At 33.2% G+C, this 23,851-nt stretch overlaps 1 protein-coding gene across 10 annotated transcripts in view; it reads left to right on the forward strand.

Moving 5' to 3' along the window:
- ATP8A (ATPase phospholipid transporting 8A1) overlaps positions 1-23,851 on the forward strand; it is a 329,156-nt gene that overhangs the window by 293,128 nt on the left and 12,177 nt on the right. For 7 of the 10 annotated variants that reach the window (XM_067771372.1, XM_067771374.1, XM_067771373.1 and 4 more), the window contains one exon: positions 4,370-12,774. The exons of 2 other annotated variants lie outside the window; for them this stretch is intronic. In XM_067771372.1, coding sequence (XP_067627473.1) covers positions 4,370-4,670 — 301 coding nt within the window. In that variant the 3' untranslated portion in view covers positions 4,671-12,774. Of the gene's footprint in view, positions 1-4,369; positions 12,775-20,636; positions 20,669-23,851 lie in introns of those variants that run through there. One more of the 10 variants, XM_067771379.1, reaches the window with a different exon arrangement.

Here is a 23,851-nt window from a genome sequence, read left to right on the forward strand (position 1 = left end):
TATGAAGTGATAAAAGTAAAATTGTAGCTTTGCCCACGAAAAAACATGCTCCTGAAAAAAATTTACGCAACCAAGTGCTTCCACTTTTCTGCCTCTACCTTCAAAACTGAAAGGGGTACATGGAATTTGAATCCCCACATATTTTAAGTCCCTGATAGGCTATTATCGTGCATAATCCAAATTCCAATACTCAGTTGCCTCAAAAAGCTATAAGCAAAGGGAGTCAATATTGAAAATAAAAAAAAAAAAAATTATCGCTACTTTGATTGATGATAGTTTTGAGTATTGGAGAGGCACATTAATTTTGCTCATACTTTTAGAATCTCCGTCTCAAAAACCACAATTAGTTCAAATTCCATAGCGTTTCAGCGATGCCTCAAAATTTTATCGAAAAAATTCAACAAAAAAAAATTAAGGGTATCGCTTGAAAAAGTGTAAAAATCGACGTTTTTTACGCGTCGAAGTTCTGCAAAAACTTACTATCAACTTTCTTGATTTTTAAAATCATCAGATCGGATAGTCAAAAGGTCAAACTTAATGCCCTTGTACTTTTTTCTGTCCTTAAGTTTTTTGCCCGTGTGTAAAACCCGAGTATCCAAAAAAGTAAAAGTTTTTGGGATTTACCCATATGTACATATCCGGTAAAGGGCAGTAAAAAGACAAAGCGTCAGTAAAAGCTGGGCTTATCACTTTTTCCCTTAAAGCATAGACTTCTACCAGATCATTCAATTTGGATTTAATTTTAGGTATCATTTCGGGAAAACTTTAAACCATTTCGAGACTTTCGGGAAAGTTTTAGCATCCTTTCGGGTACACTACGAGATTTATTTTGGGTATCATTTTTGGAAAGCTTCAGGGTAATTTCAAGACCATTTCAAAACCATTTACTTTGCTGAAATTAGTCCGGAAATAGTTTTGAAATCATTCCAAAAATAATCCCTTCAATGTATCAGTAAGGATGCTTCCACTGCCCCAAAATTGTCCCGGAACAGTTTCGAAATGGTTCTGAGGTTTTCACGGAATGATCCTGAACTGTTGATGATCTGGTTTGTTCACTTCTTATGAAAAAAAAAAACAATAAGTCCATGTTTTATTGTATAAATCGATGCATTCTTGTTTTAAGGGGGAAAATAAAAAGTCCAGACAGTGAATGTCGTTTTATTTTTTACCACACTTTTACAGATATTTTTTTAAGTTTAACTTTTATCACTCTTAAAATAAATAAACTTCTTATCGGCCGTCGTTCATATACATAGCTAAAAAGGGTTTAATAGTTTCATAACACTGTAATTTATATAATAAATATTATATTAGACACATAAAGAATTTTCATCGCTGAATTTGTGTTTATTTGATTTAATGTTTTAGCTTTTAGGTTAAGGGTTATCATTGTTAGTCAAATTATAAAATTGACGTATTGAAATTGTGGCACAATACATTAATTCATAAATTTAGTAACTCATAATATAATCAATTCATAAGTTCTTAACAACCGCTTAGTTTTATAATATCATATATTTTCTTACTTTCATCCACACACTTCTTTCTTCACAAATTTTTAAATTCATACATTATAGAATGACATAAATTTAGAATACCTAGCTTTATAGAATATTAAATTCATAAATTGATAGATTCATAACGTCAAAACTTCATACATTAAGATTTCGAAAGCTGACAGAGACATAAGTTCGTAAAAAGCAAAGCTGATTCATCAATTCCAAAAAAATAACTATAGTTTTCAGATTCATAAAATAATAGAATTGTAAATTTGTAGCTAAATTAATAATCACAATTCATTAACGTACGCAATCAGCCTTAAAGCACCATTATTTTTAGCATACTGTCCTGCCAATATATATAAAGGAAACAGTGATGCCATCGAATCGAGATAAAAATCCCACAAACTTGAAATAATTTTCCCATTTTCTCTTTATTTGTGAGAGAAAATCCCACACTTTTACGCACTAAAAATATGTTTACTTTATATGAAAGACTGGTAAAAAATGAGTTTATTTTAAGAGTGATTAAAAGATAGATTTATAAACAAATCAGAAATCAGCTTCCACATACATAGGTTTCAATGAGTTGCCCCATTTTTACTTTTTTTATTGTACTTCGAACATTTCCTATGAAGAAGCGACCGAAATTTCCCGCTCTCTTCCTTCCGATTGTTTTCGATGAATATTTACCCAACAAAATTTTTCTTAAAAAAAAAAATGTGAGAGTTGGTAGGTCCTCTAAAGCTTAGATTAATGAGTCGGGCTGGTACTCTCGTTGCTGGGAGTATGACCAATTTACCTTGTCTTTGTTCTAGGCATTCAATCCAGTGTTGTCTGAACTGCTTTGTCTCTCAGTTACTTATGGTTTTTTCTATCATTCCGTCATTCTCACATTTTTTATATACATTTAAAAAAAAACTTTTTCTAAATTTTATTTCAATAACTTGATTAAATAAAAAAAAAAAATGAAAAAAAAATATCTATCTACGTAGTTTAAATCATTGTTAATTCATACAAGTGGCGAATGTTTAATAAAAACGTTCACAATAGTAAACAGGTTCGATCACCTGTCCAATCGCTATTCGATTACATAAATAATTTGAAAGATTTTTCACTTGTATGAATTCACAATGATTTAAATAAAAAATGAGTCGCTTGCAGGGCTGGATCATTACAAGTAAAAGTTATTTCAGTCGTCCAAAATTTTAAATTATGATCTAAGTTAAAAAATGTATCTTAGTTCTAGTTTGCTCGAAAAAATTCAGTCTTAGATTAAATTAAAATTAAAACAAACACAATTTTGTTAAATCAACAATATCACAGTACAATTAATTTAGTTTTTTTCAACAAAGTAACGATGGTAATTTTCTGAAAAAAAAAATCATGTATTAATTTTAAGGCCCAAACACATTCGACTTTTGCGGCGTTTTGGCGCTGGCGTTACTTTCAAAGAACGCACTTTGAAATTTTTCCTGCCACGTCAAACGCAAAAGTAAAACTCAAAATTTTGATTTTTTGTCATTCGAAAAAAGTAAAAAACCAATCTTTTTATTCAAAACAGAAGATATTATTGAAAATTTAATAAATTCAATTGAAATCAGAATCAATTCGAGCAAAAATTCATAGACCAAAAATAAATGAAGTGACAACGCCAGCAAAATGTTAGTTTTTGAACTCCGTTTTCATTACTTTGGCGTTTCCGTTGCGTTGCCAGTGGACTGTAGCTGTTGACGTAACGTAAGCGCCAAAACGACGCCAAAGTCGAATGTATTTAGGCCTTGAGAAGCTGGTATGACCCGCTCTCGTCTTTAGCATCAATTTTCGATCGACTTATTATGGTTTTAAAATTAAAAGAAATGCCTAGTAATTCTTTAGTAACATGTTGCATAGTATATAATGACAGGTTTGAAATTTAAGGCATGAATGTTCAAATAACATCAGCCTCAGTCAGCCGTTTTCTTACTGCGACACTCCCCTGCAAAAATCGCGAGTACTCCATGCTGCATTACAGTGGGGTATAATGGTAAGTACTCCAGTGGACCTCATGATCCAACGATTTTTGTAGGGTCGTTGAAGAAAGCCGCAGGTGTCTGCTAAAATGCTGTTAAATTTCATATACCAGTGCTTGTCAAAGCGATTGAAGCACATGGGCACCAAAGCTTAAATTCTGAAAATATTAAAAATTTTATTCTACGGATCACTATGAGATCTCTGTAGCTTTAAGTGTATAAAAATTAATAAATACTAGTTTGTTCAGCAAAAATTATAGCTGCCGTCCCCACTTTCAGAAAAACCATCGTTATTTTGTTGCTAAATTTTTGTTATACAATATAAACAAAGAAAATAAAAAATAAAATATTTATAATGTTTTTGCTAGTAAAATGGTAGTAGTGTGTTTATATGTTTTAGTTATATTAGAACTGATCTCAAACTATCCATCTTATAAAATTAAATATCCCCTTGATTCCTCTAAATAAGCCTCTACTTACATATATCCTCTTACTTTCACTCCAATAGCGTTATATGATTTTTAGTAATGTTGGTTAAATGGAAATTGATGTATTAAGTATATACACTTATCTCTATTTTTTATCCATAGAAATATTTACGAGTATGTACACCTGTATATATGTATGTAATGTTGGTTCATTTATTTGTCACTCACTTTTCTTTTTCTTTTATTTTCCCACTTTTTGTATGCTTACCCCTCACTGCGTGTGTGTCCACCACGTTTAACCAATAAAAAAACTAATAAACGAAAAAAATGCATTAACAATTTAAAAAATATAACATAAAAAACACTGTGCACTATAACAATGCACAAAACAACAAATCAAACCTTTGAAACACTGCTGTACTCAACACAGTTTGACAGTCACTGCAACTGCTTGGCGGCGCATTACCTCCGTTGAAGCTTTTCGCCGACGTCCAAATAATGCCACAATCAAGCAAAATTTAACACAAGCCGAACAGAGTCGACAGCAATCGGCAGAGCAGTTACGTGGACATAAACGTCAAAAAAATGGACACACCGCAATTAAAACGTCAGGCAATCGCAGTTCGCTTATCACTGTGGAGAGTTTGGAAACGCTGGGCGATGAACAACAATGGAAGAGAGAAAGTGGTGCAACTTCGACATCAACAACAATGACAACACTGCATATTTAAAGGCGGGCAGGGAAAAAATTAGGACAAGAACTAAAGATTTATTTATGTGGCAAGAAAAGGCAGGGCTAATAGAAAACAAAAAACATAAGTCAAATAAATTTTTTCATTAAATAAGTTTTAATTATTATTACTTACATACTTTTATTGTAATTTCTATTAAGCCCTAGAAAGTGTAAGGATGTATGTAGTAAGAAATAGTAAAAAAAATCATGTGTTGCCAATATGTACGAATATCTTTTAAATGTTCTTGGAAAAGGGATTTTGATAGTATAATTTTAGATAATAAATTTATTTTTAATAAATGTGCGGTAATTACCATGTACTTGCTTGTGTTTATAGGCGTGAATGTAAAAAAAAATAATTTTATAGAATAAATTAAAGAAAATGTTAATAAATTGATTTTTCATCAGTTTGATTCCAAGAAATGCTTTTTTTGTTAGAAAAACATCTAAAAAGTTTCCATAATATATCTAATGTAAATATGTATAATAAAATATATATAAATATATGTATCTATAAATATATATACTTAAATATATATAAATATATGTAGCTATATATAAATATATATAGTAAAATATGTCTGTGATCATAAGCAATAATCGTCTAAGTACCGTGTAAAGAGATAGAACGATAGAAGGCGATTATTGGTTATGACCACAGATATAAAAATATATATATGATAAGCCTAAATTTGAAGCCCTAAACTGCAACTCGATTTGAAAGTGTATACTGACCTAGTTTAATATAGATAATAGCACTGCGAGTTCGACAGTAGAATTACTAAACACAAAACTTCAAACTACAAAATTTCAGTTTCGAATCGAGTAACAGCAAACGGCTCTTTTGATAATACCGTCCTAAACTAACATAGTAAAAAAATTAAAACCTAAAAAAAAGTTACTAAAGTCCGAAAAATCTCTAGTAACTTGGCTTTATGTAGATATAATGTGAATTTTTGGTTTTTTGCCCACCTCAGGTAAAAAAATCTTTGGTCCAATATCGCTTTATTGCATATCCACTACTTACTTACCTTGAGATACATACCTGCATAAATACATACAGCAGCGAACAAGAAAATAGCACTGTACATATTTTTCAAAACCCTTAACTAAATTCTCTTTTTTTTGACTAAAATTATGCAAATCAATTTCGAAAACGTTTTTGAAAGTGAAAATTTTAGTAACAGTGTTAAAAAAACAATAGGCAGTTTCGTCATTAAGAGATCGAGAACCTTGACGGGTTGTGCTGTTTGTGGATCTTGACAGGATATAGCAGCCATTCGTTGCTTTAAGGGTCCTAGTTCTGACGAAAGTCGACACCGGTGGGAAAAGAGCGTTATGCAACTTTTCCCATATTTTCGAGAAACTTTTCAGTTGTTAAGATTTTATTGACTTCTCCACCCAAACAGGTGCTTTCAACAATGTGCGTTTGTTCTCCAGTGCGATACCTGCACCTTGCCAGTCGCAAGTATCTGAACGGACAAAAGTATTTATAGATGCACCGCCTCTATACGTAAATAAAAAACCATTGTTTAGAGATGCGCAGGCGCACACTTGACAAGGTAAAGTCATATTGTACTATCTTGCACAGGGCTGTTTAAAAATGTGTATATTGAAGTGCAAATCACGACACATATACAAAAGTATATGTACACTGAAACCTTTTTAAATCGGCAAAAAAAAAATTTATTTTAAATTTTGTAAGAATTTTGATGTCCCCTTAATGAATACGTTTTTACTAAAATTTTTCTCAGTGCTACAATATTTTTGAAAAATATGTTTCCTGTTAATTTGTTAAGTGAAAATTTGAATATCATATTGAAGTGTCTTGGCTTCATATGGAAGTGCTTTTTCTTTTCACTTTTACATGAAATTCAGGCACTTTCATATGAATCGAATTTATATCTGTGGCAATTTGAAAGAACAACCTAATTCGTGTTAGGATAAAAGTGATATTCTGGCTTCATAACAGAAATCCGTTACAGATCTCCCTGTGTTACTTACTCATAGCTCTAGCGCCAAATGGCTTCTACAAAATATAGGAAATTACAATGGTGAATTGTGGCTAGCTTTTCAGATAAAGGTCTATGTATCGCCTTTATCCTAACTCGAATTAGGTTGTTTTTTCAAATTGCCACAGATATGTGAGGGCATATGGGAGTGCTATGAAATTTTTTTATTATATTCAAAGTGTGAATTTGTATCTTCGGATGATCTTGAATGTACATACATATGTAGCTTGTGGACTCCGAAACTACTCCGCCAATTTTGTTAAAATTTTTATTCGGAACAAATAAACGAAATCATACACAAGTAGATCGTCTTGTCTCATTCAGTATATGCCCCCCTTTTTTCGTCTCTTTATCCAAACTAATTAGTAAATTTAATTCATTTAGGGTCTATTCAGCTGAATGCAGTTATAAGGCAGAAATATATCTCAAAGAACCTTCTCCAATACTCATCTGATGTTGGTTTGACTTCTGTTCGGCTAACAAGGACTTAACTTCCCAATTACCTTCATAGTTTATATTAACAATTAATAGCAAAAGGGGTTTTCCATGATGTCTTTGTTCCTCCCAAAAAAAAAGAGTAAAATAAACAAAAATACTACAATTTATTGTTCTCTAAAAATCGGCATCTATTTCATTCCCTTTTGGAGAATCTAGCATACGCAATATGATTTTTAAATTAAATATATATAAAGTGCCCTAAAATATGCTTCGAACACAAAGGGTTAATGCGCTTGTTTGCAATGAGTTAAGAACTCGTACAAAAGCAATATATTCCAGTTGTCACTTCTACCTTGTTTGATATGCCTTGAAGAATATTACATAAAAAGAAAAGAAGTATAAAAAATTTTTGTAAATAATCAAAAAAAAAAAAAAAATGTTAAAATAGTTTCAAGGACTCTCATGTGCTCGCTATAAAAGTCATAAATGTAAGTTTATATTTATTTCATATATAAAAAAAAAAAAACAAAAAAAAAAAAATATTCAGAAAAAAATAACACTATTACTGTCAAAAATGCTATGACTAAATTTTGTAAGCGCATGTAACAAATAAACTATGTAAGTCGCTCACTTTTTACGAAAATTTATTGATAAAAACTTTTACAAACAGGAAAACATCACTAACTATTAATGTGAATGTTTACTTTATCAATGAAACATCAAATTTACACGTGTGTTTCATAGTAATAAAAAAAATTTAAATAGTTACATTTAAATACATAAATTTAATAATCATAACTGTGATAGATGTTGTGTTGTACTACAGAAACCGGTGAAGGTTTAATAAAAAATAAAATTTCATTAAATGTAACTAAATACAACTAAAAGAGATACGAGGGAATGTAAATTGAGTAAAAAGAATAGCGAATTAGTAAATTAAATTTGACGCAAAATATTAGTTTGCTCACAAATTTGACTAGAAACTTCCATTATTATTCCTCCGAAATATCCTGTACTTCTTTGCAGTTGCGTTCTAAGCAGTTGCGTATATGCCCACAATCAGAAAGTAGCTTGAAATTATTTCTAAAATTACCTGACCTTAAGTTCAATAAATATTTCACAGTGGAAGTAAAAATGTTTTGAGCATAAGTTCAATTTTATGATGTACCATAATCCAATCCCAACCAATCTATCCGGCCAAGAAATTTATTTCAGCATCAACAACAAAAAGAATGTACCAATATCCACCGAGATATAAAACAAATCGTATCACACCATCGCTAGGTTCTCGTAGTATACTACTAACCGTCTAGAGTAATCTATAATGTACCTGATGAAAAGTCTATGGAAACAGAGTGCACAATTTCAATTAAATGTTCTTGATAGCCGAATATTGATAATGTTGCAGGAATTCGCTTCATATTCTGTGCCCTTCAAGCCTTAACTTTAACACAAATATGAAAACATTTTTATTTACTTGGCAAAAAGGCAAAGGTCCAATAATCTCATAGTTTTTTCTTAACTTAACTTTTTTTATAACTCATGGTCGTTTCTACAGGAACACGCTACTATAATCAGATCAGTTAGTTTTTAAAAACACCAATTCCGGTTTATTTGTTTTAATTAACAGACTTTAGATAAAATTGATCTCATTATCGTTAATTCAACAGTTTTTTTTTGTCAAGAGAAGACATGTTTTAGTCATTTTAACGGAAAAGAAACTTTGGCTCTTAAGTTAACTATATTCTGCAAAAATTACAGATTCTCAATTAATTCAGCTGATTTATCTGCCAAAAGAACTGTATTCATTGGTCATTATCAACACCCAGCAGTTGTCAATATTACGTAAATACATCAACTAAATTTAAAGAAAACCTTCCGCTTACGGCGTTCACTACTTTATTCTTATGACTATAGTGCCACAGAAATCTCTGTCATATCAAAAGCCTTCACTGTGTAGCAGTATTTAGCAATTTTGCACAAATTTTTGATTCTGAATTGACTGTTTCAACAGTCAAAAAAAAAAAAAAGAGAATCGGACGAACAGCGCCAAAGAAGCAACAAAAAGTTTAATAAAAAAACTTTTATTTCGTAACCCAAAGCTCTGTTACCTGAGCAATAATTTCTGTCACCCTAAGAATACCAATGAAAGCTATTAAAATAACAGATTTTCGTCAACATAAGAAAAACAGTGAAGGCTGTTAACATAACACAGATGATGCACCATGGTCAGCGCCGTTAGTGTAAATTTTTTTTAAATTAGCTGATTTATTAGCATAGTATCGATATTTAGACGAGCAGTTTCCTTTCTGTTGAAATAGATTAACAAGTTTGTCTTATTGCCTAAAAACACGAATGAATTAAATATAATGCTGCGATCAGTTTTACCGAATGTCTGTTAATTCAGGAACAACAAACCCGATGCCGTTGTTACTAGCGTCATTTCTTTCGTTGCAACTAGGCGCAACTATCAGAAGTGTAACAAAATTCCTGGCTTTTTGTTTTTAATAGAAACCCATATTTCATGCTATGTTCCAACTTTTAATCATTTCATATACATACATATATATCTTAAGAGCTAATGCTGGCCAGTTAAGATTTTAAGGCGAACTTACTTAGCTGTCGACTCAAAGAAGTGTGTTTTTAGCAGGGACCCATTCAATAGTTATTTTCTTATTTGAGTCGGAAAAAGCCCGGGTCTAAAAACTATCTTAGTTGAAAGTTTCTGGGATCCCGGGGATACCCGTCGCGTTTTCATGACCAATCATGCATCCTTTTTATTTTTCGGACTTTTTCTTAAAAAAAACCCACAAATAAAAGTAAAATCCGAACTTTTATTTTATAAGTACGAAAATAAAATTTAAATCCGGACTGTTATTTTTCAGGGACAAATAAAAGCGCGACCCTATAACTTTGGAACGGCGTATCCAAATGAAGCGACAACAGATTCTTCTAAATGTCTAGATATGAAAATTATATAGTCAGTTGAAAGTTTTTGTTAGTAATACCAGATGTTTGTCATAAAAAAACTAAAACCAACTCTCATAGTAGTATACTTATACTTTTCCATAGCAAACTTCCACCTGCTTTTTCGCCATAAAGTTTGATACCATTGAGATATTGCCTTGACATCTGATACACCGCTTTCTGTTGCAACTAAAGGGATTATGTATGAACTAAAAGTTGGTCTATTTGGATAAACATTTCCATTGTTATAGGGTCTGACTTTTGTTCGGTCCTTAAAAAATTAAAGTCCGGAGTTAACTTTCATTTTCAGACTTATAAAATGAAAGTCCGGATTTAATAATATCTTTCGCACTTAAAAAAGTAAAAGTCCGAAAATAATTTCTTTTGAAGGATTTTCATTATAAAAATAATAAAATTTTGAGTCGCTGGGTTTTAGTAAGATATTGAAAAATGTTGTACAACAGATTTTTTTTAGAACATTCTATCCTATGTTTTGGTTTCAAACACGGCTTTTCTCAATATTTAAAGGTCGTTTAAGCTGATAGAGGTTTTTGAAAAACCAAATTCGGAGAAAGCGTGTTCTTTAACGTAATTTTGACAGGCTGTTCTTCAATTCATTTAGATACAAGGCTTTTTAGAACCGGCAGTAGAGTAAGAATGATCTTCCACTCAAAAAATATATTGCTCAGAAAAAAAAAACTGCTTAATACTTTATCCTTATTTTGAAGAGAAAATTTAAATTTTATAAATATGTATATACTTCAATACCTTCAATGTATAGGGTTGTGAGTTTATCATCGATAAAAATATATACATGTTAAAAAAAATTTAATTAATAAATATAATATAACATAGACGTATGAATGTTAATGTCGAGTGCTTAAAAAAACTATTGTAATAAGACCCGCGATCTATTGTAAAAAGTTTCATTTGATTTGAAAAAACTTTAATTTCACTCGACAAAGGTTTCAGTTGACCTGAATATGCTGTATATGTTTTACAAGCAGATTTGTTATTTTATATATCTACTTAATGTATATGTTAAAAAAAATGCTTTTATTTATGTTAATCAATTCTAATCAAGTCTTCTCAACTGAGGTCAATTGCTTGCGACGACCGATATCTATATAAAGTAAATTATGTGCAAATTCCTTTAAGTAAACCATTACCCATCGCCATGTCCAATAAATATTCCATTCTACAATAAACATAAATAAAAAACGTTTAAAAATAAATAAAATAAAAAAAAAGTTATATAAGTCAGTATATACGCTTTCAAGTACCAACATACTTTAAAATTACATATTTATATTTGTGTAGTATACTTAAGTAGGTTATGTTATTATTACATGTAAAATATAAAATATACATTAAAAAATTAACTAAAATGTATACCTAAATATTATTTATGTATGTACTTCGCAGAAACTTAAACTAGCTTATAACTAGACTAAATAAAGCTACACCATTTGAAGACAGCCCACTCTGATACTGAGATGTTATTGGTGTGAGAATTGTCACTCAGTGCATCACTTCTCAAGTTGTTCTCAAGCAACTTCATAACGTACAGTTCTAAGACAACCTCTTTTTCATTCGATTTCTACCGTTTCCATTCATGTGAATGAAAGATAACTCATTCTATTTGTGAATGAACGATACTTCATGGCTTTAATGGCCGAGCCACAATCAACTTTTTCATATAAATGCGTTCAACGCAATCTTATGCATGTCAGTAACATCACCACAGTCACGCAAGATGTTGCGTTTGTAAATATAAAGGAATTTCAGACTTAGCAATTGAAGTTTATTTCGTCTTGTCCATTCATATTTATACAAAATTTCACGAGGCACTGTTATAAACATTCTCACTATACAAGAAAAATACTTGCTAACATATTTTGTGTCCTATTCATTCGCTAAATTTCAGTTTTTAGCTGTGAAAAAAGTTAGAAAAAATTTTCACTTGCAAAGTGTGAAAACGAATGTCGAACTCTTGTTCTTATGAACAACAAAAGTTGATAGTTGGCAACTTTTTCATGTCAGATGGTGCCAGTGTCGTTCGTTTTGCTGTTCTGCATAAAAATACGTGCAATCTACTCATCATGCATTAGATTGCGATAAACGCATGTATATATATGAAAAACTGCTTATGTGACGGGGTCTTAAGCTTCTTTATTATCCAAGTGTCGAAAACAAAAACAAAAAAAAAAAAAAAACAAAAAAAAAAAAACAATACGCAACTTGTTCAGTTAATTTTCTTAGCTTTAACGAAAATTTCTCAATTGAAGATACTTGGTAAACCAATAACTACATAAATTTCGCAAACTCATATTGAAAATTGTTTTATTTGTGAGGTTTCCATGGACACGAGGTCTTTTCGAGTGAGGTGCATTAATAAATTTTTTATTTCTGGGTTCTCAAAATTTGACCATCGATATGCTATGTAACTGTTCAAATTTACTATAACTACACTAAGTTTGTCTGTATTTATGTATTTATGCTCATAACGCTTTTTACAATTGTAAATCAATATACAATGTTTGTTTAAAAGGTTTTACTTAAAGTTTATATGGTTAAACATATGTACCTAAAATTTTTTTACTTATAAACAAAATGTATGAACTTACTTCAATAAGGTACAATAAATATATAATATGAATTGATTTGTTTACAATAAATTAAAAACATTTTCTTTTTTTCAAAACTAGTTTTGGGTATATATATTTTCTGGAAATTTGTTTAATTAAAAAATTTCTGTTTTTTCTTAAGTCTGTTTGTTTGGGTCAGAAAATTGTGTTCCTCCTATGCGTTTTGACACTATTCGTACCTTCTTCAGGGAGTTCACCGTATTTGACAAAATATGAAAAAATTACAATAATATGTTATTATAATAGTCGACTCTCTGAAGAAGGTACGTATGGAAAACTTTATTTTTGCATCAAATAAACAGCCTCAAAGCTCCGCAAATATACTTAAGATATTAGCTCAACAACATTGAACTAAAAAAATATAAAATTTATTCATAAAGAGCCTCTCACACTAAGTAATCTGTTAAAAAAATTTACGAGGTTTAATCGGCATTTTCGAGTTTGCGTGAATTGAAGGTTCGTTTAAAGTTCTTACAAAAATACATTGAATTCAATAAAAAAAAAAAAACGTTTTCCTATTCATCAAGAATTTTTGTATTGAAATTACCGGTATGTTTTTAGTTTTACATGGTTCAATTATATGGTTGGCTCATCTCATCAGCTGATTTTATTTATTTCATTGCATGGTCGATGGGATTGTCAAAAGGAGATGGCAAACTCAAAATGAAACCAACATATTGGCAACATTTTCTTACACATACAAAAACCGCTAAGTTTTATGTTTCCATTCCATACCATTCGCACCAACACCAATACACAGATTTTGGTAATTTGAACAGACATATTTTGTTATTGTACAGATGAGCCAACCATATAGTTGAACCATGTATTTTTATTCCTCTTCTATGACAATTGATCAATTCACAAGAGTGTCGTATGCATGTAAAGTTTTAAGATTTGAGTTGGTTTACAATATACAATACCTACAATTTGATTGAAGCATAGAACATACGGCGAATAAGAGATCTTGTGAACTGCTTACCGAAGAAAAAATATATTTTGGCGAACGATTAGTCTCTTCGAAACGAAGTATGAAAATGTAGAATTATCGCATTCCCAAATACGTATCAGTTATCTCAAAACGAGTCGAAATGCATTTCGAAAATCCTGATAAGGTTGTTTTGCTTTGCTTTTTGTTTATTATTATTTTTGATTATTTTGTTATAAATATATATATATATATTTTTTTTTTTATGGTTTATTTATTTAATTGGTTTTTTATTCTTTATATTGCATGCGTGAACTTTGCTTTATATGTCCCGATTCTTTTTTCTGCACTAATATGTACGTATGTGCTCTTTTGGTAAGACTTTTCGAAAACGTGTTGCATATTGTTAGGCGGTTTTCCTGTAGAAAGAAGCACAACTTGTTAATTTCAACTTGAGAGTAAGTTTTGCAGTTTTTTTTTCTATTTAATTCTTACTTGTATTTAGTAATTTTAAATATTTTCCTATTCTAACGACTTCACAACGCTTTTCAAGCTTTTGTATACTCAGTTGAGCAGAGCTCACAGAGTATATTAAGTTTGATTGGATAACGGTTGGTTGTACATATATAAAGGAATCGAGATAGATATAGACTTCCATATATCAAAATAATCAGGATCGAAAAAAAATTTGATTGAGCCATGTCCGTCCGTCCGTCCGTCCGTCCGTCCGTCCGTCCGTCCCTTAACACGATAACTTGAGTAAATTTTGAGGTAACTTGATGAAATTTGGTACGTAGGTTCCTGAGCACTCATCTCAGATCGCTATTTAAAATGAACGATATCGGACTATAACCACGCCCACTTTTTCGATATCGAAAATTTCGTAAAACCGAAAAAGTGCGATAATTCATTACCAAAGACAGATAAAGCGACGAAACTTGGTAGATGAGTTGAATTTATGACGCAGAATAGAAAATTAGTAAAATTTTGGACAATGGGCGTGACACCGCCCACTTTTAAAAGAAGGTAATTTATAATTTTTGCAAGCTGTAATTTGTCAGTCGTTGAAGATATCATGATGAAATTTAGCAGGGACGTTACTCCTATTACTATATGTACGCCTAATAAAAATTAGCAAAATCGGAGAAGGACCACGCCCACTTTTAAAAAAAATTTTTTTTTTAAGTAAAATTTTAACAAAAAATTTAATATCTTTACAGTATATAAGTAAATTATGTCAACATTCAACTCCAGTAATGACATGGTGCAACAAAATACAAAAATAAAAGAAAATTCCAAAATGGGCGTGGCTCCGCCCTTTTTCATTTAATTTGTCTAGGATACTTTTAACGCCATAAGTCGAAGAAAAATTAACCAATCCTTTTGAAATTTGGTAGGGGCATAGATTTTATGATGTTAACTGTTTTCTGTGAAAACGGGCGAAATCGGTTGATGCCACGCCCAGTTTTTATACACAGTCGTCCGTCTGTCCTTCCGCATGGCCGTTAACACGATAACTTGAGTAAATTTTGAGGTAACTTGATGAAATTTGGTATGTAGGTTCCTGAGCACTCATCTCAGATCACTATTTAAAATGAACAATATCGGACTATAACCACGCCCACTTTTTCGATATCGAAAATTTCGTAAAACCGAAAAAGTGCGATAATTCATTACCAAAGACAGATAAAGCGACGAAACTTGGTAGATGAGTTGAATTTATGACGCAGAATAGAAAATTAGTAAAATTTTGGACAACGGGCGTGGCACCGCCCACTTTTAAAAGAAGATAATTTAAAAAAAAAAATTGGATTGGTTTATTGACACGAAATATAACTTTAGAAAAAACTTTATAAAATGGTTGCGACACCTACCATATTAAGTAGAAGAAAATGAAAAAGTTCCGCAGGGCGAAATAAAAAACGCTTAAAATCTTGGCAGGTATTACATTTATAAATAAATTAGCGGTATCCAACAGATGATGTTCTGTGTCACCCTGGTCCACATTTTGGTCGCGATCTGGAAAACGCCTTCACATATACAACTACCACCACTCCCTTTTAAAACCCTCATTAATACCTTTAATTTGATACCCATATCGTACAAACACATTCTAGAGTCACCCATGGTCCACCTTTATGGCGATATTTCGAAACGGCGTCCACCTATAGAACTAAGGCCCACTCCCTTTTAAAATACTCATTAACACCATTCCTTTGATGCCCATATTGTACAAACAAATTCTAGGGTCACCCCTGGTCCACCTTTGTGGCGATATCTCGAAACGGCGTCCACCTATGGAACTAAGGATTACTCCCTTTTAAAATACTCACTAACACCTTTCATTTGATACCCATATCGTACAAACGCATTCTAGAGTCACCCCTGGTCCACCTTTATGGCGATATCTCGAAAAGGCGACCACCTATACAACTACCACCTCTCCCTTTTAAAACCCTCATTAATACCTTTATTTTGATACCCATATCGTACAAACAAATTCTAGGGTCACACCTGGTCCACCTTTATGGCAATATCTCGAAACGGTGTCCACCTCAGGAACTAAGCATCACTCCCTTTTCAAATACTCATTAACACCTTTCTTTTGATACCCATATTGTACAAACAAATTCTAGGGTCACCCCTGGTCCACCTTTATGGCGATATCTCGAAACTGCGTCCACCTATGGAACTAAGGATAACTCCCTTTTAAAATACTCACTAACACCTTTCATTTGATACCCATATCGTACAAACGCATTCTAGAGTCACCCCTGGTCCACCTTTATGGCGATATCTCGAAAAGGCGACCACCTATACAACTACCACCTCTCCCTTTTAAAACCCTCATTAATACCTTTATTTTGATACCCATATCGTACAAACAAATTCTAGGGTCACACCTGGTCCACCTTTATGGCAATATCTCGAAACGGTGTCCACCTCAGGAACTAAGCATCACTCCCTTTTCAAATACTCATTAACACCTTTCTTTTGATACCCATATTGTACAAACAAATTCTAGGGTCACCCCTGGTCCACCTTTATGGCGATATCTCGAAACGGCGTCCACCTATGGAACTAAGGATTACTCCCTTTTAAAATACTCATTAACATCTTTCGTTTGATACCCATATTTTACAAACGCATTCTAGGGTCACACCTGGTCCACCTTTATGGCGATATCTCGAAACGGCGTCCACCTGTGGAACTAAGCATCACTCCCATTTAAAATACTCATTAACACCTTTCTTTTGATACCAATATTGTACAAACAAATTCTAGGGTAACACCTGGTCCACCTTTGTGGCGATATCTCGAAACGGCGTCTACCTGTAGAACTAAGCATCACTCCCTTTTAAAATACTCATTAACACCTTTCATTTGATACCCATATCGTACAAACGCATTCTAGAGTCACCCCTGGTCCACCTTTATGGCGATATCTCGAAAAGGCGACCACCTATACAACTACCACTACTCCCTTTTAAAACCCTCCTTAATACCTTTAATTTGATACCCATATCGTACAAACAAATTCTAGGGTCACCCCTGGTCCACCTTTATGGCGATATCTCGAAACGGCGTCCACCTATGGAACTAGGGATTACTCCCTTTTAAAATACTCGTTAACACCTTTCTTTTGATACCCATATCGTACAAACAAATTCTAGGGTCACACCTGGTCCACCTTTGTGGCGATATCTCGAAACGGCGTCTACCTGTAGAACTAAGCATCACTCCCTTTTAAAATACTCATTAACACCTTTCATTTGATACCCATATCGTACAAACGCATTCTAGAGTCAACCCGATCCACCTTTATGGCTATATCTCAAAAAGGCGACCACTTATACAACTACCACCACTCTCTTTTAAAACCCTCATTAATACCTTTAATTTGATACCCATATCGTACAAACAAATTCTAGGGTCACCCCTGGTCCACCTTTATGGCGGTATCTCGAAACGGCGTCCACCTATGGAACTAAGGATTACTCCCTTTTAAAATACTCATTAACACCTTTCATTTGATACCCATATCGTACAAACGCATTCTAGAGTCAACCTGATCCACCTTTATGGCTATATCCCTAAATGGCGTCCACCTATAGAACTATGGCCCAATCCCTCATAAAATACTCTTTAATGCCTTTCATTTGATACACATGTCATACAAACACATTCCAGGGTTTCCCTCGGTTCATTTTCCTACATGGTTATTTTCCCTTATGTTGTCACCATAGCTCTCAACTGAGTATGTAATGTTCGGTTACACCCGAACTTAAACTTCCTTACTTGTTAAACGTAGTTTTTAGCTTTCTTACGTTTTTTAATACGATTTTTTTTAACAAAATGCTTGTCGTATAGTGTATTAAGTGGTTTACGCTCAAAAGTCATTGTACTGTAGAGTTTTGGGGAAAAAAGTTAAAAAACATTAAATCTATCAAGCGATTATCAGTTTATTAGGGTGATTTATTTGGCACTTCGATGCCTGGTCCCAGAAAAACGTTTTTGTTTGAAAATTCGTTTCTTAGTTCACTTAGATTTCTTAAAAACGATCGTCTACTTTTATATCCTTCGGGTTTGTTATTGCTTATTCTTAATCGGCTGAATGTCCGGTTACTGGAATGCAATCCCATGTACCAGCAATAATATACGTATAGGAACCCAGCGCTTCTATCCAACCATTATTTTTTAATTTGTCAGGTTATTGCACTAGAAAAATTTAAAATAATAAAAACGAAAGCAAAGACAGAGTCCGATCGACTGCCTTCTTGGGCATTCGGCCTCCCATATCAGCTATCCGGTTATCGGATTCAAAATTTCGGATATTTATTAAGAAGTATCTTATAAGTACCTTGGTTGGAGTGGCGAGTCTCAATTGACTCCAATTAGTGCTCATGCGCCGTTTTAATACCACAACTCGTGAGTTAACCAATGAAGGGGTGTTGTAAGAAGACTAATAAGAATTTTCAAGCGCCTCAGGGATATCCGTCCCCCTATATCCATCCCGTGGAGTTTATAAATTTGAGAAGCTCTCTCAGCTTAACATCCTTGAGTTCTGGGAAGCTTTCGAAAAAGGGCTTTCCAAGAGACCTTATTCTGCTTCGACAGTGTGCTGGGCATTCGCACAATAGATGCTCAACCGTTTCCTCCGCCTCAGGACGCTTGCAGCTGCGACAGGAGGTATTGTGTTCCAGTCCCATCCGTGTTGCATGTACCCCAATTGTCCAATGCCCCGTGAGCACCGCAACTGGATATACCCCTCCTGTTCATCTTAACGACAGCTATAGATCGTTTTTCGTTATTTAATGGCCACATGCTCTTGGAAATGCTACAGGACCGCAAACGCCTCCACCTATTGTTGGCCTCGCTCAACCAGTGCTGGGTGATGTGATCCTTGATGAGTCCCAGGAGTGCAAGGACCTCCTTCGCTACCGAGACATCAAGAACAGCTCCACGACGCACATTTTCAATTCTTTTACAGTTCTATAATTAAATTTTTTTAATATTTTGTAAACAAAACAAAAAATTATTCATCGTTGAATAGCAAGAACAATACACCATGATACAAACTTAGATATTTTTTTGTTAAATAGTAGCCATGTTATTTTTTAGAATAAATATGTACTTGATAAACGTCTGAGATTCTCTTTCAGTTTGGGTTCGGTCTGTGTGCGAAATTAGGGACAAAATGAAACTGTCTCAGAAAGGCTAGCATTGGCACAGACTGGGGAAACGTAATAGTATTCAGGCTGTTCAGTTCTCAATAGTTACTTAATGCGTATCTGTAAAGTGACAAGAATTGGGGTTTTAGTTAAAAAACAATTTGTATTTTTAAACTAAGAAAATAGAGTGAAATATGCCACTTTGAAAATAATTTTTAGAGGTCAAGCTAATTATTGCATTGAACGGAAGTATTATATTCTGATTTCTGCAAGTCAAAGTCATCAGAGTTCCATTACCCTAATTAATCCGCCTGTTTTAGCTTACCAGATGTTCGCAAATAATTGAAAAAATTTAAAGTATTTGAAATAATTGATCAGGAATTGAAAAAAAGTTGTATTCATTACCACGTACCAGTAAAAAGTAATTGTATTTGATATTGAAATTTTTCAATTACCAAATATACCATATATCCGCTACTGCACACCTCTGAATACGATCAATTTTACAGAATGTCCCTTAACTGAACAATAAGCCCTCCGATTTGTTGATTTTACAAGCTTCATTTCTTACGATGTATGGCATGATACTTGAACTTTTTTTCGAGTTTTTCTATGTTTTTGAATTGTAGCAAATTTAACAACCAGGTTTTTTTAAATTTATATAATTACCGCAATATTTCGTTAGTAAAATTCTCGGATTTACAATTACCATTATTTTTTTTTTCATATGAATGGAATTGCCTTATTTAAACTCGTACCCTTTTTTTTGCAATATAATAAGACTGTTTCCATAAAATTTGCTTAGTTTTTATGCTACCTGTTATTCTGATTCCATTTCTTTCTTGCACAAAGTTTCCGTAGTTTTTCACTAAAAAAAATATTAAAGTTTATGTACATATTTTGTTATTAAATAAGCAAGCATGCGGTTTGTACTTTTAATATTGTCGATTTTTTTTATGCTGATATTTTATATATATTCAAGAACATTTATTTTTTTTTTATTTTTAAAAATTTCCCATTATGGTTTTAAAAATTTTGTGAATGTTTGTGCTTAGATATATTTTGTTCAGAAGTACTTCCAAATTGCACATAAAACACCTTACTTCCCAAAAATTTACACCCAAAATACACTATCAATAACAACCAACAAAATCACAATAACCATTAAGCGCCAATTGGTAATTTAACAAATTCTTCGTATTAAATACAAAAAATTTTCGTTTGAGAAATTAATTTTTTATACAAAAAAAACAAAAAATCTAAAAAAAAATTGAAAATATTTTTTCGGCATCATTGCAGCACAATGTATGCACTGGGATCAATAGTTCGGTGTAAGTAAAAAAAAAAATTTATAAAATTATCAACACTTGAACGCACAACTCATTTCACTTCACCTGCGCGCGCTTCACTTATTTACAAGTACTCAAGTTGCACGTCATATTGCGTTAAACAAACAAAATTGTTGAAATGTTAATTCAACAAAAAATTTTCAATAAAAAAAATTACAAATTCGTGGTCGCTACATTTATCAGCTATTGCGTTAAGGGCCGTTTTCACTATCTCCAGTTAAGTTATAAACTAGAGGATAGCAATACTTCAGATAGCTTCTTTCGCTTTCACCAACACAGGGTAACCAGCTCCTAGTTGAATCTATAATTGCGAATATTTTTAAGAGCAAAACGCGAATACCCGAAACCCAACAAAACAGCTGAACTTTGTTTACACAGTTCACTGGCAGTCGAACCTTCAGTTAGTATTGTGAAAGCGAGAGCTTTGATAATTTATAGATTAGCGTCTAGAAGATGGTGAAAGCGACCCTTAGACTGGTTACAAATAGGTGAAATTCCAATATTAAAGATTTATGACATTAAAAAAATGTATGTCAATTGTCCATTTTACAAATTAGCTGCATATGAAACGCATAAATCCAACAAAAAAAGTTAAATAAACTGTGCAATTTATCAAAGCGAAAATTGTGCCAGCAAAACGACATAAATTGTGAAAGGCTAACTTACATATTGACCGTAACAAAAAGAAAAAAAAAAAAAAAATCACTACACAGTAAGTGTAATTGCACTGACAAACTGAATGATGGCAGTATGAATGAAAATGTCACAGTCTGTGGCAATTACTGTGAAATAGTGATGGACATTTTTATAATACAGACATACATACGTCGATAGTTTTTCTGGTGCAATGCATTATGATTATTATTATTATTGAGTCTCGTTGCACTACGACCTTTATGACGTCTATTGTGCTTGACCCTTCAGACTGTATGTGAAGGCTTTTAATGTACTTAAGTAACTCTTCAAGTTTTTTACTCCATGTGATGAAGTGATTAATAGCGTTTTATTTTCTAGCTAAAGTGTTACGCTTTTTGTACGCCGCACAAGGGTTGCTGTTCTATTCTAAAAAACAGGCAACGCCTTTCCGGGATATTTCGTTTTTTGTGAAAATTGTTGCCTTCTCGCAACGCAGAAGCGTTACACTTTTACCTTGTCAAAAATGGCGGTGTGGCAGTGCAACTCTGTGAAACTCTCAATTCGCTCTTAAGTTCCACATATACTCTGTTAAAATGAGTGAATATGGTGAGTTGAAATGTTCTTTGTATGCACTATAAATGTTGAAAATATTCTGGGGTAGGAGTAACTCTATTAAGGCTTTACCATTTACTTAGACAACAATGTATTTCAGAAAACAAAACGCTATAAGAGTCACGCATTCACATAGAACGTGAACCGGCCTTTTATCCTCCGACTCACAAAAGGGAGAGATTTTTATATCGGATATATTTAAGTTACTACTGTGATATCGAAAACTACAATCTTCCATATAGTACCCAGTGAAGGTTCGTAGGTCCTCTCTGCTTAGATTAATGAGTTAAGCTGATACTCGCGTTGCTGGAAGTATACACATTTTAGGCTGTCTTTCACTTAAGCATTCAATCCAGTGTTGTCTGAACTGATTTGTTTGCCAGTTACTTGTAGTTTCCCTAGTGTGTGCTTTATAAGTCCACAGAAGGGTTCTCAACCATAAGATGCTGCTGTACCACCCCACTTGGCTAGGTAGTCTGCCTGCAATAGACCCGATTCTGAGTAAGCATCCGGTTCTTAAAAACTATGCGGTTTTAAAAAGTATACGGTTCAAAAATGTAACCGGTTCTGAAAAAATTTAACGCTTTAAAAAGGTACCCTGTTTAAAAACAAAGTGCTCGGTTTTGAATAAGTAACCAGATCTTAAAAGGTATCCAGCTCACCAGCTACTAAAAAGTTTCCGGTTCCAAAAAAGTTATCTCATTCAAAAAAGCACCGGTTTTAAAAAGTGGCCGATGCTTAAAAGTACCCTTTTCTAACAAAGTAAACAATTGAAAAAAGTTACCAGGTTTTGAAAAAGTTAACAATTTCAAAAAAGATCCCGGTTTGAAAAAGTACGCAGCTGTTAAATAGTACCCGGTTTGCCCGCTTCAAAACGCCTTGGTTCGAAAAAAATTATCCGGTTCATAAATGTACCCGATTTTAAAAAAGGTACCCGGTTCTGAAAAAGTACCCACTTCTTAAAAAACCCCGCTATGAAAAAGTACCCAGTCCCCACCCGCTTATAAAGGGACTGAGTTCCAAAAAATTTACACGGTTTGAAAAAAGGACCAGGAAACTATGCGGTTCAAAAAGGTACTCAGTTCTGAAAAAGTACGCAGTGCCCAAAAAGTATCCGGTTCTAAAATAGTATCCAGTTTACCCGCTTTAAAAAATACTTGTTCCAAGTATCCGGTTCTAAAAAACTATGCAGTTCGAAAAGTTACCCGGTTTTGAAAAAGTACCCAGTTCCCAAAAAGTACCCGGTTCTAAAAAAGTATTCAGTTGACCCGCTTTTAAGAAATACGTGCTCCAACGAATACACGGTTCTTAAAAACTACTCAGCTCAAAAAAGTACCCGATCGATGTTTTTAATACATCATCGATGTATAACGGTCATCACTGCTGCAAAGTACAAAGAAAACGCACAAATGCAGATAGCTATATTTACGTCAATGTACACAGATACATACATATATGACAATTTTAGTTTTCCCCAACGGGTTGAGGGGTCAGAATATACCCGCGGTAGGTATGCCTGTCGTAAGAGGCGACTAAAATACCAGATTCAAGGGGTTGTGTAGTGCAACCTTTCAGGTTGCCAGCGCAATATATAGCTTTTCCAAACCCCATTGTCAGCCTCACCCATCCGCGGCAAATCCTATTTCACTAACAGGCGAGGCTCTGGCGACCCCAAGCTCCTCATGGAAGTTGGGGGTGGGGAGGGAGGGATGGCCTGAAGGTTTAACGTGGTCATATAAATCGTTCCCAAGATGGTCGGGCTAGCACCTTAATGGTGCTTTGTTACCGGAGCGTACCGGATCTGTATCCGGCAAAGGACCATCACATCGATAACACTCCCCAAAGCCTTCGGGGAGCAACCTTATCGCTACAACAACAACAACAACAACAACAATTTTAGTTTCTAAAAAACTACCA

Source organism: Eurosta solidaginis, chromosome 3, assembly GCF_040869045.1.
Source record: "Eurosta solidaginis isolate ZX-2024a chromosome 3, ASM4086904v1, whole genome shotgun sequence".
NCBI lineage: Eukaryota > Metazoa > Arthropoda > Insecta > Diptera > Tephritidae > Eurosta > Eurosta solidaginis.